This window comes from Tursiops truncatus, chromosome 2 (assembly GCF_011762595.2).
Source record: "Tursiops truncatus isolate mTurTru1 chromosome 2, mTurTru1.mat.Y, whole genome shotgun sequence".
Taxonomy (NCBI): domain Eukaryota; kingdom Metazoa; phylum Chordata; class Mammalia; order Artiodactyla; family Delphinidae; genus Tursiops; species Tursiops truncatus.
The window spans coordinates 100,666,805-100,686,512 of record NC_047035.1 but is presented as its reverse complement, the minus strand read 5'-3'; the positions used below and the strand labels follow the sequence as shown (position 1 = coordinate 100,686,512).

Sequence of the window (19,708 nt, the reverse complement as noted above, 5' to 3'; positions counted from 1 at the left end):
ATGAGTATTCACTCTTAAAAACACTAATATTAAGAATAATGAGAATAGAATATTAGATAACAATGGCATAAGATGGAGTGGTTGATTACAATGAGGCTTTTAAAAAGTTTTTGTGTTGTTCAGAAGCAAAGAGATATTAATTCACTTTAAAGTTTGTGAATGCAATAATAACATTTTTAAATGTAAGGATAAGTACTTAAAGAATAGAAAGTGTAAGCAGAGGAGAAAAGGGAGAAACAAATCTGATCAACTCAATGGGAGAATATAAGAAAGGTCAAAGCAGAAACTACTAAGTGGAAAACAAAGAAACCACGTTAAAAATTAAAGAAAGGGCATCACCACAGGTACAGAAGAGATTTTTAAAAGCTGTAAGCAAATACTATGAAAAATCATCTCAAAATTACTGCTTTCACTATGTTAATTTTGAAAGTATTAACAATTTTGAAAAACTACATTTGAAAACAGAAATGAAGTGTACAGTTCCCTAGGAAAAAAATAAATTGCCAAAATGGAATTAAGAATAGAAAATCTAAATGAGACATAGCTTTAGAGAAACCTTCTCTCACACATCTCTCTCTCTTTTTCTCTCTCCTTCTCCCTTTTTCAGTTCACATGCTAAGTAATCTTTAAGAAACATAATCCTCATTTTATACAAAATGTTCCAGAAAACATAAAAAGAGAGAAAAATTCCAAAACATTTCATGAAGCTAATATAGCTTTGGTAATAAAACTAGACAAGGGCAACATAATAAATGAAATTATAGTTCAGATTCTTAATAAGACATTGCAAACTGAATGCTGCATGAGTAGGTGGGAATTAATCTCAGGAATGTAATGATGATTTAACCCAAAAATATTTATCAATGTAATTTTCTTTATCAACAGATAAGAAGCCCTTGTGCTTATTTTAATAGATGTAGAAAGGTATTTTTTAAAAATTCAACAATCTTTCCTAATGAGAGTTTTAGTAAATGAGGAACAGACAGGAGTTTCCTTTCTCAAATCAAGAATGTCTACCAGGGCTTCCCTGGTGGCACAGTGGTTGAGAATCTGCCTGCCAATGCAGGGGACACAGGTTCGAGCCCTGGTCTGGGAAGATCCCACAGCTGCCTAGCAACTGTGAACCACAATTACTGAGCCTGCGCGTCTGGAGCCTGTGCTCCACAACAAGAGAGGCTGCGATAGTGAGAGGCCCGCGCACCGCGGTGAAGAGTGGCCCCCACTTGCCACAAGTAGAGAAAGCCCTCGTACAGAAACGAAGACCCAACACAGCCATAAATAAATAAATAAATTAGGAGTATCATTCTCTGTTAAAAAAATATGTCTACCAAAAACTTACAGAAACTATCACATTTCATGGTAAAATACAAGAAGCAGATTTTTGAAAGTTGGGAATAGAACAAGAATGCTGCAATTATAGCTTCTAATAACATTGAACAAGAGGTTTTAACCACTATAATAAGATAGTAAGAAGAAATTAACAATTTAAGGACTAAAAAGAAAGAAAATAAAAACTCTCATATTCTCAGAAAAAAGTATTATCTGTGTCAGCACAGTCCAATAATGCATTTTTCAGTGAGAGAAAAGTTCTACATCTGTGTCGTCCAGTATGGTAGTCAGTAGTCATATATGGCTCTTGAGCACGTGAAGTGGAACTAGGAAGACTGAGGAACTAAAGTTTTAATTTTATTTAAGATTAATTTTAAGTAGCCACATATGGCTAGTGGCACTCAAATTTGATGGCCTTGATCTATACAGAATAGCCAAGATAATCTATAAACTTATTTGAATTAATAAGAGAATTACCAAGTTTGCTGAATGTAAAATCAATATACAAAAATCAATATTGTTCTTAAACCCTAGTAATAACCAATTAGAAAATATAATTTTTAAAAGGTACTATTCACAATAGTGATAATAACCATAAAGTAGCTAAAAATATATCAAACAAATATTTCCATGGCACTAGCAAAGGCATAAAGACTTACCTATCCCAATGTCTAAAAGGCCAAATTAGAGCTAGTTTTTTAGCTTATGACTTAATTATTGTTGTTTTTAGTTGTAGTATACAGAGAATTTTTCATGGACCTGCTCTTTCCTTAGTGCTACGAGTAGCCCTTATTAGTCATTTATACCACAGTGTGAGTGAGCTTGAGATGCTTCCCTTAAGAGCAGTTTTCGAGAAGAGGGAGGCAAATGGCATCAGACTCCCAGTGTCTGGGGGAAAACTAATTTTACATATGAAAGACCAGTGAGTCCTGCATATACTCTGTCATCTTTTCAGTGCTCCCTTTGCTCCATGCCTTATCAACATGCAAAGCTTTTTACTAGAGAAAGTCAGGCAAAATGCACATTTTCTAATAAAGCAGAAACAATTACTTTGAATAACCTTTGAGAAAAACCATGTAGATTTATTAAAAATTAAATTTTTAATTTACATGTATATTAAAAATTGTGTTTTTGCAGAAGTTTCTTGTTTACACATCCCCACAAGCCTCAACAAAATTGAAGATTATACTCACCATGAAAGATTTCATCAGGGTTTGTTTTAGAACAGTATAAATAGAAATCAAACCTTTCAGGAAATTATTGGCTTTAGCCAGACGATACAAAGTTTAACTTTTCAGCATACAGTATTAAGATATTATTTCTTTAGCTCCCACCTTGAATAGTAGGGGAAGACACAATACTATTTGCATGAGTAGAATAGTGAATGGCTAAAAGCCACTTTCCTTTACTTAACTCAGACAGGATGGGATCATGAAATAGGTTCTTGTTAAGAAATAAAGAGGGTTTTAACTTTTTTGGTTACAAAATACATAGATGTTTAGTTTACTTCCTCTTCTGTATTTTTTGCAGTGCACTTAGAATTGTAACTGAATTTGCCTCACTTCTCTATACCACAGATCACCTTGAGGATGAAGTTAGGCCCGGGGCAGTAACCACTCTCCCCTTTGGGACCAAATTATCAAGTAACATGACCCCAGGGTTTCTGTCTCCCTGAGGGCAATTTTCCAGTAAAGAGTGACGAGAATCAGAAGAATCTTGGACTTTTATTTTCTCTCTCTGTTCCTTCCAATGCCCTTCTCCCCCACACTACCCCTGCCTAACAAGTCACCATAGATGAGAGGTGAGGATGGTCAAGAGGGAATGTAGGAAATTGTCCATAACACCTTGAAAATACTTGAACAAATCAGGTACAAAGAGGTTTTCAGAGACCAGAAAACGTATTGCTCTCTCTTATTTTACACTAGTTCCATTTTTTGAATTCACATTTGTTTCTCAGTGTTGGCTTAGTCTCCTAAAGTATTATGTATTTACCCAATGCAAAGAACTTTTTTAAAAATTAGGTATAATTAGCATATAACAATTTATTAGTTTCAGGTGTGCGACATACTAATTCAATATTTGTTTATATAATGAAATGAGCACCACAATAAGTCTAGTTAACATCTATCACCCACACATAGTTACACTTTTTTTTTTTTTTTTTGCGGTACGCGGACTTCTCACTGTTGTGGCCTCTCCCATTGTGGAGCACAGGCTCCGGACGCGCAGGCTCAGCGGCCATGGCTAATGGGCCCAGCCGTTCCGCGGCATGTGGGATCTTCCCAGACCGGGGCATGAACCCGTGTCCCCTGCATCGGCAGGCGGACCCTCAACAACTGCACCACAAGGGAAGCCCAGTTACACATTTTTTTATCTTGTGATGAGAACTTTTAAGATACACTCTCTTAGCAATTTTCATATATGTAATATGGTATTATTAACTGTAGTCACCATGCTGTACATTACCAAAGAACTTTTAATGTACAAAGTTTATGGACAAAAATAACTTTTTGTTATTTTTTTATAACAAATCAGAGAATACTCACAATCATTATAAATGTGCCCAAGAACTCGGAGAGCATTTCTTTAGCTAAGCTGCTCTTCAAGACCAGTCTCTGCTTCAAGCTTTTTTTCTTTTGTTCCATCTCAGGCTGCATCTTGGGGCCTCTACAAGGACCACTCTTTTCACCAATACCTGCTTCTTCTGGTCCCTATTTCACTGGCACATGGAAGTTTTAACAACTGCTCACAGATTCCTGGAGATGCCTGATTAGATAATATGGCTGTACAAATCCAGTCCCAATTAGAGCCTGTGGCTTAATCCTCTTCTGGTGAAATTGTCATTCCCTGTTTGCTGCTGTTTATTTGAAATGGCGTATTAGAACCTGAAATCCTGAAAACAGTCTTTTTTGTACCTGATGGATTAATCATTACCTTTATTTTCAAGGTATTTTTTTTTCTCTGTTGGGTTTTTTTTTCAAGAGATGAGAGAAGATATATTTTGGTTGCGTTGCCAAACCACAGTAATGGGCTCCAGTCCAGGAGAGATTTACATGTTGCACAATTGCAAGCTTCTGATGTTTTTTTCCTATTCAGAATTGGTTGGTTGAGGTGTAGTTTGGAATTGTCAGATCAGGTATGTACACATCTAATGTAAACATTCTTTTCTGAAGGAGCTTTCATGCAAATTGGAGAACAAGAAGAAAAATAAGATGTGTTGTTCAACAAAATTAATCACTCTTTTTTCTTCCAGTAACATTTCAGTGATTTAATTACACCTCCCTGAGGGTGTTAAGAACCACTGCATTTGTTCTAGAGGTGGAGAAATTAACGTACAGAGAGACCATTCCAAGTCTCACATGGCAAGTCTGTAGGACAGGATGGGATCTACTCCTCTGTTACTGTAGCTGGGGTTCATCTACTGAGGATAGCTTGGGATCGAGAATCAGAAAGATGGAGAAGCCAACTTCTTAAGAAGCATTCTAGTTTGAAAACCAAGTTACTCTCCTTCATTTTCCATGAAATATTTAGGCAAAATACATACAAATAAACAATAGTAGCTTGAAAGTCTATACTGCTTGGAGATCACTAAGCCAGAAGGAGATCAATCTGAGTATATGTCACCCCAATTAAACAAGAAAGGGAGTAAACATGCCTAAACAAGGCTCCTAGATTATATCTTTTAAGTTTGATGTAACATCCTTACAGGCAACAAACTGTGTTCAGGACTAGCTTCTCATCATGTCAAGTATTCAAGCCTTGTTTTTCAAAACTAGTTTGTGAGAGGAAGTAGAATCCAGCAGTTGTTTCTGAATACCAAGGCAGTCCCATGGAATTAGTACCCTTGCTGTGTGCTTCCTCCCAGTCCTCCCACAGAAAAGCGTGCTCTTTTTCAGACCCTCCCCTATCTTTGCAGGAGGCCCACAGTCATTCCCAGTTGAGGAGGCAGGCTGGAAGAGGGGCCTGGAAAAAACAGCTATAGAGATTTCAAGGACAGAAGACATACCTAGTCTGTAGGTGAAATCAAGTGTTAAGGCCTAAAGAGGTTCTAACTTGCCTGAGGGCATGCCATTGCAGAGCCAAAACAGGAATGAGCATTTTGACTGTAACTCCTGGTTAACTTATGGATACCATCCCACTACTGGGCATATACCCTGAGAAAACCATAATTCAAAAAGAGGCATGCATGTACCACGATGTTCATTGCAGCTCTATTTACAATAGCCAGGACATGGAAGCAGCCTAAGTGTCCATCAACAGATGAATGGGTAAAGAAGATGTGGCACATATATACAATGGAATATTACTCAGCCATAAAAAGAAATGAAATTGAGTTATTTGTAGTGAGGTGGATGGACCTAGAATCTGTCATACAGAGTGAAGTATGTCAGAAAGAGAAAAACAAATACCGTATGCTAACACATATATATGGAATCTAAAAAAAAAAGTTGTTCTGAAGAACCTAGGGGCAGGACAGGAATAAAGACGCAGATGTAGAGGAATCGACTTGAGGACACAGGGAAGGGGAAGGGGAAGCTGGGACGAGGTGAGAGAGTAGCATTGACAGATATGCACTACCAAGTGTAAAATAGATAGCTAGTGGGAAGCAGCTGCATAGCATAGGGAGATCAGCTTGGTGCTTTGTGACCACCTAGAGGGGTGGGATAGGGAGGGTGGGAGGGAGACATAAGAGGGAGGGGGATATATGTATGCATATAGCTGACTCACTTTGTTATAAAGCAGAAACTAACACACCATTGTAAAGCAATTATACTCCAAGAGTTATTTATGGCCATGCTATTCCCAGGTCCCAGTGGATGGACCAGAGAGACAGGACTTCATTGTGATTACAACTAATACCACACAAGGGTGTTCTGTGGTCTCTCCATTCCCTCACCTAACAAATATTTATGGCATACTCATTATGTGCCAAACACTGTACTTAACAAAAGCACATGGGGTTCTTGCCCCTTATAGAGCTTAGAGTCTCATGAGGGAGAGAGACGTGAGTGAACTAATCATAAACACAGAAATATGAAATTACAACAGAAATGTATGCTCTGAAGATAGAGGACATATTTCTGTAAGCAGATATAAGAGGGGGATTTCATCTTGCCAGAGATCTCTGATAGCTTTTCCAAGGACATCATGTCTGAGCTGAGATCAGAAACAAGTGTAGTGGGGAATGTCTTGTGGGCTGGGGGTGGGAACAGTATGATGTGTATCCAAGAATGAAAGAGAGGGAGCAAAGGAGCACAGTGCGGAATGAACCTGGAGCCGTGGGCAGGGATCAGACCATAGTGACCCTTGTAAATCAAGTTAAGGGTAAGAGCAATAATAAGTCACTGAAGTGGTTTAAGCAGGAGCAGGACACAATCAGATTTGAGTTTTAAAACTCATTTCCATGACACATAATGTTTGCATAAACATATGTTGAGGTAGGGAGTGAGGAGAACCCTCATCCTAGCTGTGAGGTGGAGAGGGGATTGGTGGGGGCCTAAGGTGGGCATATGTAGACATTGGGGGATATTCCAGAATTCCAGGACTAGGTGGTGGCTTTCACAATGGAGAGAAATGGAAGGACTCGAGAGTTCTTTATATCTTAAATTGGAAGGACTTGATGGATTGGATATGAAGGATGAGGAAAAGAAACTCAAGTTTGATGGCTGTATTCCTGGCTTGTTGGGGAAGGAGGTGCTAAGCCTCCAGAGAGGAAATGCTGGAAGAGGACCAGGACTGCAAGGGAAGGTCATGAATTCTGCTTGTGCAGGCTGAGACCTCAGGGGCTCTCTGGTGCTTCTGAGAGAAGATGTCAAGTTGGAAATGATATAGGTCTGTATTCAGAGGGAAGGTTCTTGTGCTCATCGAGGTGATAACTGAAGCCATGAATAAAGATGAGGTTACCTAAAATTAAATTAAATTTTTAAAAAAGATAAGGTTACCTGAGGGGAGAGTTTGAAGAAAGCACAGGTTAAGCTTGTGGTACTGAACATTTCAGGCTTAAGTGGAGGAGATGAAATATTTATCATTTCTTTCAGTCTACCTTCAGAGGACAGTTACACTTTTTACCTACATCACCATGAATTCATCATCAGACCTAACTCACTCACACCCCCCTTTGCAAAGCACCCTCATGCCAAAGTTCCTGTTAGAAATATGGGGCTGCTTAGTTTCTTTCCTTCATTTAGAAGAACCTTTCATTATTTACCATATGTCAGGCACAGCATTAAGCAGTAGGGATTCAAAAATAAGGAATACAAATCTCTACTTCTAAGGAGTTATATAGTCTACGTGACAAGTACCTCCAAATGAACACATCATATGGTAAAATAGAAGCGTGCGCAAAGTACTGAACCAGAAGTCCAGCTATCACTGCATGGATATCCTAGAGGTTACCGTGCTGCCAACATACTGACTCATCCTGCCACCAACAGTCCTAAAATTGTGCTTACCTAGACACAGTGCCATGCTGAATCTATGGAGCTAGCCTACCCAGCTCTTTTATTTATTTGTTGCCTCAGTTTCCTCATCTTTTATTTTTTTAAATTTTTATTGGAGTATAGTTGATTTACAATATTGTACCCAGCTCTTTTATTGCTCCCTGACTCTGTCCCTCCGTGACCCTGACATTCTCTTCTCTGCTTTTGCCTTGAGAAGAGAAACCATCTTTGCCTCCATCATGGGATTCAACAAATCTGTTGTTCGTAAGGATAATCATCTCACACTCTGACCTTTACTCCCCAACCTCTTCTACTTTGGCCAAATTTATCCCCACTCTAGTTCAGAAGCCCCTTACATGGCCACTGTTGGAACTGTGTCACCATCTCCTCTCTCAAAATCTTTCATACCAAGGCACATCCCACTGACTAAAACTTCCAGTTCCCGCCCTTCACCCACTCTCTTTCACAAATCTGCTTTACATCCTCTTCATAGATTACAGTTTCTCAACTCCTCCCTCTCCACCCAGCCCTTACCTCACTGTCACCCGGGTTAATGATGCACTTACCAGCGTCTCTGGTTCCATTGACCCCTTGACTTTCTTCTACACCCACATTGCCAAAGCCCAACTCTGAGTAAATCCAGTGATCGATTTTTCTCAAATGCTCTCTTCCCACACTGAATAATGCTGGAAAAATTATATAGACGTGTCGATTGACCCTAGAGATAGTTGCGATCTAGCATCAGCAGTGGTCCCATATCCTTAGTTAACCTTTTATTTCAAAGGTTCCAGACTTCAGGGTGCATTCGGACACCCAACTTCAGAGGGTATGGTTTGGTAGATCCGGGATGGAGCTCAGGAATCTCACACATATACCTGATACTCCAGATACCATGCACTATTTCATTCTCTGCAGCAGTAATACACCTCTTCCATGCCCCTCCAGTTCCCTGTCCCGGTCCTCCTACTCAGCTGATGACCTTTTCTCCCAATCCACTGGGAAAGCAAATGGGTTCATTAGCTATAATACTTTTGTACCTCTTCTCCTCAAAAAGTTGCCCTAATTTTATTTATATTGTCCTTTCCCTTCTTTCTTTCTAAAGTTAGCCCTGATGCTGGTGTACTGTCCCAGCCCCTCTGAGATCTTGGCTGACTAACATTCTCCTCACTCTCTCAATCTCTTTCCCCCATTGGCTTCTTTCCTGGGGCCTAAAAACAAGCTTAAGTCTTGACTGTCCTGAAAAACGTTCCTTCAGAATTGTTTCACCTCAAATTCCACAGTCTTAGTCAATTTGGGCTACTATATCAAGACCCGTAAACTGGGTGGCTGAAGCAACAAGCTTTTATTTCTCACAGTTCTGGAGGCTGAAAGTCTGAGTAGGATACCAGTAAGGTTGGGAGAGGGTGAGAGCTCCTTTCCTGGGTATAGACAGCCACCTTCTTGTTGCATCCTCACATGGCTGAGAGTTCTAGTCTTTTTATCCTCTTTTAAGAGAACCAGTCCCACCATGGAGACTCTACCTCCATAACTTCATTCAAAACCAGTTTCCCCCAAAGTCCCCCCACTCCAAACACCACCGCATTTGGAAATTAGGGCCTCGTGTATGAGGACACGAACATTCAATTCATAGCAACCATTTCATGTCTCATCTGCTTTTTTTCTTTTCTAGTTGGGGTAAAAAATAACCACTTTACCTTGAGCAAAAAATCGTACTAAACTGAAAAAAAATCAAAAGTATTTAAATTAAAACAAAAATCTGTCATAATCCCAGCCCTCATAGATAACCACTGTTAACAGATTGAAATATATCCCTCCAGAATTTTTTTCAGTAGATCTATATAAATATTTTTTTCTAAAAGTGGGATTATATTATACATACTAGATTAATGTGTTTTCTCTTCAGAATTTCTGTCTTCTTTCTATGCCAATGTATGACTCATCTTTTTAATGACTGTAATATTCAATTGTACAAATGCGCCATAATTTAAACAACTTCCTTTCAATAGACAATTGGTTGTTGCTATTTTGCCCACATTAAATGAACATCCTAGTGTATATAATTATCTATCTATCTCTTAGCACAATGACCTAGAAGTTGAATTACTGGTCAAAGAATATGCATATATTCTGGGTTTTAAAAGTACCTATGTCTCCGGGACTTCCCTGGCGGCCCAGTGGTTAAGACTCTTGGCTTCCACCGCAGGGGGCACAGTTTCGATCCGATTCTGCATGCAATGTGGTGTGGCCGGTGGGGAGGGGGGGCGGGCGGGAAGTACCTATTTCTCCCATTCTCTTTAATATTGGTTAATGTAAATTCTTTCTAATTCTTTTCCGACTATAGCAGTTAAAAAATTACATTGTTTTAGTAGGCATTTCTTTGGTTAACAGGGAGGTTGGTCATCTTTCATGTGTTAGCTATTTGTGTTCATTCTTTTATATGTTTTAAATTTATGTGTGTTTATTCTTTTATACATTTTAAATTGATGTCCTCTACCCCTTTTTCATCCATTTCATTTATTTATTAATTTTTGTCACTCTTTATAAGAATATAAATCTTTTATCTGTTATATGTGGCAAATCATTTTCCACTTAATCTTTTATCTTTAATTTATAATGATGATGTGTGCATGCCATAGAGAAGTTTATAAAATTTGTCTACCTAAGTCTATAAATATTTTTCTGTATGGTTACCAAATTTGGTATTTATGCTAAAAAGGCCTACTCTATCTCCAAATTACAAAAATATTAAACTTTGTCTTATGTTTTATTCCAATATTTTCATAATTTTACTTTTCACACTTAAGTTTTTAATTTTTTTAGAATATATTATGATGTACAGTATAAGGTAGAATTCTAATATATTTCCAAAATATTTTGACAAGTTTTGCAACACTGTTTGGTTTGAAATTCCATCTATGCTATATAAAAGAATTCCTGAAAGTAGAATTGTAATTTTTTAAACATCTTTATTGGAGTATAATTGCTTTATAATGGTGTGTTAGTTTTTTCTTTATAACAAAGTGAATCAGTTATACATATACGTATGTTCCCATATCTCTTTCTCTTGTGTCTCCCTCCTTCCCACTCTCCCTATCCCACCCCTCTAGGTGGTCACAAAGCACCGAGCTGATTTCTCTGTGCTTTGTGGCTGCTTCCCACTAGCTATCTGTTTTACGTGTGATAGTGTATATATGTCCATGCCACTCTCTCACTTTGTCACAGCTTCCCCTTCCCCCTCCCCATATCCTCAAGTCCATTCTCTAGTAGGTCTGTGTCTTTATTCCCGTCTTGCCCCTAGGATCTTCATGACCCTTTTTTTTCTTTCCTTTCTTTTATATTCCATATATATGTGTTAGTATACAGTATTTGTTTTTCTCTTTCTGACTTACTTCACTCTGTATGACAGACTCTAGGTCCATCCACCTCACTACAAATAACTCAATTTCCTTTCTTTTTATGGCTGAGTAATATTCCATTGTATATATGTGCCACATCTTCTTTATCCATTCATCTGTTGATGGACATTTAGGTTGCTTCCATGTCCTGGCTATTGTAAATAGAGCTGCAATGAACGTTTTGGTACATGACTCTTTTTAAATTATGGTTTTCTCAGGGTATATGCCCATTAGTGGGATTGCTGGGTCGTATGGTAGTTCTACTTTTAGTTTTTTAAGGAACCTCCATACTGTTCTCCATAGTGGCTGTATCAATTTACATTCCCACCAACAGTGCAAGAGGGTCCCCTTTTCTCCAAACCCTCTCCAGCATTTATAGTTTGTAGATTTTTTGATGATGGCCATTCTGACTGGTGCGAGATGATATCTCATTGTACTTTTGACTTGTATTTCCCTAATGATTAATGATGTTGAGCATTCTTTCATGTGTTTGTTGGCAATCTGTATATCTTCTTTGGAGAAATGTCTATTTAGGTCTTCTGCCCATTATTGGATTGGGTTGTGTTTTTTGATGTTGAACTGCATGAGCTGCTTGTAAATTTTGGAGACTAATCCTTTGTCAGTTGCTTCATTTGCAAATATTTACTCCCATTCTGAGGGTTGTCTTTTGGTCTTGTTTATGGTTTCCTTTGCTGTGCAAAAGCTTTTAAGTTTCATTAGGTCGCATTTGTTTATTTTTGCTTTTATTTCCATTTCTCTAGGACGTGGGTCAAAAAGGATCTTGCTGTGATTTAAGTCATAGAGTGTTCTGCCTATGTTTTCCTTTAAGAGTTTTATAGTGTCTGGACTTACATTTAGGTCTTTAACCCATTTTGAGCTTATTTTTGTGTATGGTGTTAGGGAGTGTTCTAATTTCATACTTTTACATGTACCTGTCCAGTTTTCCCAGCACCACTTATTGAAGAGGCTGTCTTTTCCCCACTGTATATTCCTGACTCCTTTATGAAAGATAAGGTGACCATATGTGCGTGGGTTTATCTCTGGGTTTTCAGTCCTGTTCCATTGATCTATATTTCTGTTTTTGTGCCAGTACCATACTGTCTTGATTACTGTAGCTTTGTAGTATAGTCTGAAGTCAGGGAGCCTGATTCCTCCAGCTCTGTTTTTCTTTCTCAAGATTGCTTTGGCTATTCGGAGTCTTTTGTGTTTCCGTACAAATTGTGAAATTTTTTGTTCTAGTTCTGTGAAAAATGGCAGTGGTAGTTTGATAGGGATTGCATTGAATCTGTAGATTGCTTTGGGTAGTATAGTCATTTTCACAATGTTGATTCTTCCAATCCAAGAACATGGTATATCTCTCCATCTGTTTGTATCATCTTTCATTTCTTTCATCAGTGTCTTATAATTTTCTGCATACAGGCATTTTGTCTCCTTCGGTAGGTTTATTTGTAGATATCTTATTCTTTTTGTTGAAATGGTAAATGGGAGTGTTTTCTTAATTTCACTTTCAGATTTTTCATCATTAGTGTATAGGAATGCTAGAGATTTATGTGCATTAATTTTGTATCCTGCTACTTTACAGAATTCATTGATTAGCTCTAGTAGTTCTCTGGTAGCATCTTTAGGATTCTCTATGTATAGTATCATGTCATCTGCAAACAGTGACAGCTTTACTTCTTCTTTTCCAAATTGGATTCCTTTTATTTCTTTTTCTTCTTCGAATGCTGTGGCTAAAACTTCAGAAGTACGTTGAATAATAGTGGTGAGAGTGGGCAGTCTTGTCTTGTTCCTGGTCTTAGTGGAAATGGTTTCAGTTTTTCACCATTGAGGATGATGTTGGCTGTGGGTTTGTCATATATGGCCTTTATTATGTTAAGTTCCCTCTATTCCTACTTTCTGGAGGGTTTTTATCATAAATGGGTGTTGAATTTTGTCGAAAGCTTTCTCTGCATCTATTGAGATGATCATATGGTTTTTCTCCTTCAATTTGTTAATATGGTGTATCACATTGAGTGATTTGCATATATTGAAGAATCCTTGCATTCCTGGGATAAACCCCACTTGATCATGCTGTATGATCCTTTTAATGTGCTGTTGGATTCTGTTTGCTAGTATTTTGTTGAGGATTTTTGCATCTGTGTTCATCAGTGATATTGGCCTGTAGTTTTCTTTCTTTGTGACATCTTTATCTGGTTTTGGTATCAGGGTGATGGTGGCCTTGTAGAATGAGTTTGGGAGTGTTCCTCCCTCTGCTGTATTTTGGAAGAGTTTGAGAAGGATAGGTGTTAGCTCTTCTCTAAATGTTTGATAGAATTTGCCTGTGAAGCCATCTGGTCCTGGGCTTTTGTTTGTTGGAAGATTTTTAATCACAGATTCAATTTCAGTGCTTGTGATTGGTCTGTTCATATTTTCTATTTCTTCCTGCTTCAGTCTTGGAAGGTTGTGCATTTCTAAGAATTTGTCCATTTATCCAGGTTTTCCCTTTTATTGGCATAGAGTTGCTTGTAGTAATCTCTCATGATCCTTTGTATTTCTGCAGTGTCAGTTGTTACTTCTCCTTTTTCAATTCTAATTCTATTGATTTGAGTCTTCTTCCTTTTTTTCTTGATGAGTCTGGCTAATGGTTTATCAATTTTGTTTATCTTCTCAAAGAACCAGCTTTTAGTTTTATTGATCTTTGCTATCATTTCCTTCATTTTGTTTTCATTTATTTCTGATCTGATCTTTATGATTTCTTTCCTTCTGCTAACTGGGGCTTTTTTGTTCTTCTTTCTCTAATTTCTTTAGGTGTAAGGTTAGGTTGTGTTTTTGAGATGTTTGTTGTTTCTTAAGGTAGGATTGTATTACTGCTATAAACTTCCCTCTTAGAACTGCTTGCTGCATCCCATAGGTTTTGGGTCGTTGTGTTTTCATTGTCATTTGTTTCTGGGTATTTTTTGATTTCCTCTTTGATTTCTTCAGTGATCTCTTGGTTATTAAGTAGTGTATTGTTTAACCTCCATGTGTTTGTATTTTTTACAGATTTTTTTCCTGTAATTGATAGCTAGTCTCATAGCGTTGTGGTCAGAAAAGATACTTGATACGATTTCAATTTTCTTCAATTTACCAAGGCTTGAGTTGTGACGCAGTATATAATCTCTTCTGGAGAATGTTCCATGAGCACTTGAGAGGAATGTTTATTTCATTGTTTTTGGATGGAATGTCCTATAAATATCAATTAAGTGCATCTTGTTTAATGTATCATTTAAAGCTTGTGTTTTCTTATTTATTTTCACTTTGGATGATCTGCCCATTGGTGAAAGTGGGGTGTTAAAGTCCCCTACTATGATTGTGTTACTGTCGATTTCCCCTTTTATGGCTGTTAGTATTTGCCTTATGTATTGAGGTGCTTCTATTTTGGGTGCATAAATATTTACAATTGTTATATCTTCTTCTTGGATCGATCCCTTGATCATTATGTAGTGTCCTTCTTTGTCTCTTGTAATAATCTTTATTTTAAAGTCTATTTTGTCTGATATGAGAATTGCTGCTCCAGCTCTATTTTGATTTCCATTTGCATGGAATATCTTTTTCCATCCCCTCACTTTCAGTCTGTATGTGTCCCTAGGTCTGAAGTGGGTCTCTTGTAGACAGCATATATACGGGTCTTGTTTTTGTATCCATTCAGCCAGTCTATGTCTTTTGGTTGGAGCATTTAATCCATTTACATTTAAGGTAGTTATTGATATGTATGTTCCTATTACCATTTTCTTAATTGTTTGGGGTTTGTGATTGTAGGTTTTTTTCTTCTCTTGTGTTTCCTGCCTAGAGAAGTTCCTTTAGCATTTGTTGTAAAGCTGGTTTGGTGGTGCTGAATTCTCTTAGCTTTTGCTTGTCTGTAAAGGTTTTAATTTCTCCATCAAATCTGAATGAGATCCTTGCTGGGTAGAGTCATCTTGCTTGTAGGTTTTTCTCCTTCATCACTTTAAATATGTCCTGCCAGTCCCTTCTGGCTTGCAGAGTTTCTGCTGAAAGATCAGCTGTTAACCTTATGGGGATTCCCTTGTATGTTATTTGTTGTTTTTCCCTTGATACTTTTAATATGTTTTCTTCGTATTTTATTTTTGATAGCTTGATTAATATATGTTTTGGTGTGTTTCTCCGTGGATTTATCCTGTTTGGGGCTTGCTGCGCTTCCTGGACTTGACTATTTCCTTTCCCATGTTAGGGAAGTTTTCAACTATAATCTCTTCAAATATTTTCTCAGACCCTTTCTTTTTCTCTTGTTCTTCTGGTACCCCTATAATTCGAATGTTGGTGCATTTAATGTTGTCCCAGAGGTCTTGGAGACTCTCCTCTATTCTTTTCACTCTTTTTTCTTTATTCTGCTCTGCGGTAGTTATTTCCACTATTTTATCTTCCAGGTCACTTATCCGTTCTTCTGCCTCAGTTATTCTGCTATTGATCCCATCTAGAGTATTTTTAATTTCATTTATTGTGTTGTTCATCGTTGTTTGTTTCATCTTTCGTTCTTCTAGGTCCTTGTTAAACGTTTCTTGCATTTTCTCTATTTTATTTCCAAGATTTTGGATCATCTTTACTCTCATTATTCTGAATTCTTCTTCAGGTAGACTGCCTATTTCCTCTTCATTTGTTAGGTCTGGTCGGGTTTGCCTTGCTCCTTCATCTGCTTTGTTTTTTCTGTCTTCTCATTTTGCTTATCTTACTGTGTTTGGGGTCTCCTTTTCGCAGGCTGCAGGTTTGTAGTTCCCGTTGTTTATGGTGTCTGTCCCCAGTGGCTAAGGTTGGTTCAGTGGGTTGTGTAGGCTTCCTGATGGAGGGGACTAGTGCCTGTGTTCTGGTGGATGAGGCTGGACCTTGTCTTTCTGGTGGGCAAGTCCATGTCTGGTGGTGTGTTTTGCGGTGTCTGTGGCCTTATTATGATTTTAGGCAGCCTCTCTGCTAATGGATGGCCTTGTGTTCCTGTCTTGCTTGTTGTTTGGCATAGGGTGTCCAGCTTGCTGGTCATTGAGTGAAGCTGGGTCTTGGCATTGAGATGAAGATCTCTGGGGAGATTTTCGCCATTTGATATTACATGGAGCTGGGAGGTCTCTTGTGGACCAGTGTCCTGAATTTGGCTTTGCCACCTCAGAGACACAGCCCTGACGCCTGGCTGGAGCACCAAGCGCCTTTCATCCACATGGCTCAGAATAAAAGGGAGAAAAGAAAGAAAGAAAGAAAGAGAGAGGGAGGGAGGGAGGGAGGGTGGGAGGAAGAAAGAAAGAAGATAAAATAAAGTTATTAAAATAAAAACTAATTATTAAGAAAAAATTTTTTTTAAGTTAAAAAAAAAACACAGACAGAACTCTAGGACAAATGGTAAAAGCAAAGCTATACAAAATCACACACAGAAGTATACACGTACACACTCACACAAAGAGAAAAAGGGAAAAAATATATATATATATCTTTGCTCCCAAAGTGCACCGCCTCAATTTGGGATGATTCGTTGTCTATTCAGGTATTCCACAGATGCAGGGTACATCAAGTTGATTGTGGAGATTTAATCCACTGCTCCTGAGGCTGCTGGGAGAAATTTCCCTTTCTCTTCTTTGTTCACACAGCTCCTGGGGTTCCGCATTGGATTTGTTGCTGCGCCTCTGCGTGTAGGTCACCCGAGGGCGTCTCTTCTTTGCTCAGACAGGACGGGGTAGAAGGAGCAGCTGATTCAGGGGCTCTGGCTCATTCAGGCCAGGGGCAGGGAGGGTATAGAGTGTGGGGCGAGCCTGCGGCGGCAGAGGCCAGCATGACATGCAACAGCCTGAGGCGCGCCGTGCGTTCTCCCGGGAAGTTGTCTCTGGATCATGGGACCCTGGCAGTGGCGGGCTGCACAGGCTCCTGGGAGGGGAGGTGTGGATAGTGACCTGTGGTTACACACAGGCTTCTTGGCAGCTGCAGCAGCAGCCTTAGCATCCCACGCCCGTCTCTGGGGTCCGCGCTGACAGCCACGGCTCACGCCCGTCTCTGGAGCTCCTTTAAGCAGTGCTATTAATCTCTCCTCGCACACCGGGAAACAAAGAGGCAAGGAAAAGTCTCTTGCCTCTTCAGCAGCTCCAGACTTTTTCCTGGACTCCCTCCTGGCTGGCTGTGGTGCACTAGCCCCTTCAGGCTGTGTTCACGCCGCCAGTCCTCTCCCTGGGATCTGACCAAAGCCCGAGCCTCAGCTCCCAGCCCCCGCCCACCCACCCTGGCGGGTGAGCAGAGAAGCCCCTTGGGCTGTTGAGTGCTGGTCAGCACTTATCCTCTGTGCAGGAGTCTCTTCACTTTGCCCTCCGCACCCTGGTTGCTGTGCTCTCCTACGTGGCTCCGAAGCTTCCCCCTCTCTGCCACCCGCAGTCTCTGCCCACGAAGGGGCTTCCTCGTGTGTGGAAACCTTTCCTCCTTCACAGCTCCCTCCCACTGGTGCAGGTCCCATCCCTATTCTTTTGTCTTTGTTTTTTCTTTTTTCTTTTGCCCTCCCCAGGTACGTGGGGGGTTCCTTGCCTTTTGGGAGGTCTGAGGTCTTCTGCCAGTGTTCAGTAGGTGTTCTGTAGGAGCTGTTCCACATTTAGATGTATTTCTGATGTATTTGTGGAGAGGAAGGTGATCTCTGCGTCTTACTCTTCCGCCATCTTGAAGCTCCTCCTCTGTAATTTTAATTACTCTTGTCTTGCTATACTTTTTGATGTGTTTTTGGTAGTGTAGGACCCTCCTAATTACTGTTTTCAAATATTTATTATGTAGGTGAACTTTAAAATCATTTTTAAACTTTCATATCCTCCCAACTCTAATTAATGAAAAAGCATTAACTTTATGGATAAACTTATAATACTGAATTTTCCCTTCAAAAATATAATTCTCATCTCTCCATTTATTCAAGCCTTTTTTTATGTTCTCAAGTAAGGTTACATTGTTTTCTCCACTGGGTCTTGCAAATTCTTAAATTTATTTCTAGGCATTTGATATTTAGTTGTCTTTATTTTTGGAGTTAGGATGAGATCCCTGTTTTAATTCTGTTTTCTGACTGACCATTAATTATAAGCAAATTTCTGCATGTATATCTTTTATCTGCCCATTCTAATGAACTTCCTTATAGTTTTAAATAGGTTTCTAGTTGACATTGTAGTGAACAGCATTAGTTGCCTGCTTGGAATCTGTTAAGCCCCCTTTCTAATAGGAACAGATTTTTATTTGGATATCCACCTTTTTTTCTAGGCAACTATAGGCTTTGGGTGGAACACTGAGTAAGGGTAAATACAGGTTTAAGGTTTAAGGGTAAAAACAGATTAGTCTAACCTATGAGAACCATTTTTCCACCCTTGAAACAATGCCTGGTTCAGAAATAACAATGTGGTTTAATTTGGGCCAACGAAATTTGACAAGAAACTTTCTGAGGCTTTAGAAAGGAATTCCTCAACTCTCTGAAAGCTGTAAGAACCCAATTCTCTGTCATCCCGTGGACATGAACAAGGAAGCTTATAGCCCCAACTACTGTAGACACCCATCCTATAACTTTAAGGGAAACTAGCCTTTCAATTAAGCTGACACAGGGACCAGGACATGAAGGCAGAATGCAGCTGAGTCCTTGATGATATCACTGAATTACTGGATCAATCAACCCTGAGGCCCATGCCATTTCTGGGCTTTCAATTATGTAAACCAATAATGTTTAATATTTTCAAAACCAGTTTGAACAGGATTTCTGTTAATTTCAATGTTGAAGAGCCCTAACTTGTTTGGTATCTTAAATTTTTAAGATAGAATATAATATGAACTATAAATAATCATCATTTACTCTCTTTTTTTCTTTTTAATCCTTATATTTATTTCTTTTTCTTCCCTTATTATATGGGCAGAAATCATTACAGAAATACTGAATCATAATAATAAAAACAGGCATCCTTGTATTGTTCCTTAATTTACTGACAGTGTCTTTAGTGAGCCATTCATTAAGTTTCATGTTTCCTGTTTCTCATGATAAGACTTTAAAAAAAAATTTAAGCAATGTGATTTTAAAAACAAGAATGAGTTTGGATTTTATCAACTGTCTTTTGAATATTTAATGAGGATATTGCATTTCAAACAATTCTTTTGTTTCTTGTTATGTTATTACTTAATTATACTATATTTTAAATGTTCTACTGTTGAGCTAGCCTTGTATTCCTGAAAGGACCCCTATTTAGTAATGATACACATATTCATATACTGCTAGATTTAATTTTCCAGTATTTAGTTTTTGATTTCTTTTTGGCTTGGAAATTATAAGTAGGTGATTTGTGTTTTATTTGTCAGACTTTGATATCAAACTAATACTATACATGAACAAAAGAACTGGAAAGATTTCCATATTTCTCTAGCCTATGGAACAATTTAAATAACCCAAGAATGATCTGTTCCTTAAAAATAATGTGTTCTATTTATATACAGATATGAGCCAACCTCCTCTTTGGTTAGCAGATCTTGGAGAAAGTTTTAATATCTACTATAGTTATTGTTGCTTATATGTCTTAAGTGATTTTTGATCAG

At 38.5% G+C, this 19,708-nt stretch overlaps 2 protein-coding genes across 2 annotated transcripts in view; one reads left to right on the top strand and one right to left on the bottom strand.

Annotated features, from left to right (window-relative positions):
* AQP9 (aquaporin 9) overlaps positions 1-4,181 on the bottom strand; it is a 34,155-nt gene extending 29,974 nt beyond the window's left edge. Inside the window, exon 1 of the mRNA XM_019947133.3 lies at positions 3,876-4,181. Within this exon, the coding sequence (XP_019802692.1) occupies positions 3,876-3,986 (111 nt within the window). The 5' untranslated portion in view covers positions 3,987-4,181. The remainder of the gene's footprint in view (positions 1-3,875) is intronic.
* Positions 1-19,708, top strand: part of ALDH1A2 (aldehyde dehydrogenase 1 family member A2) — a 342,743-nt gene that overhangs the window by 153,694 nt on the left and 169,341 nt on the right. The gene's annotated exons all lie outside the window — the stretch shown is intronic.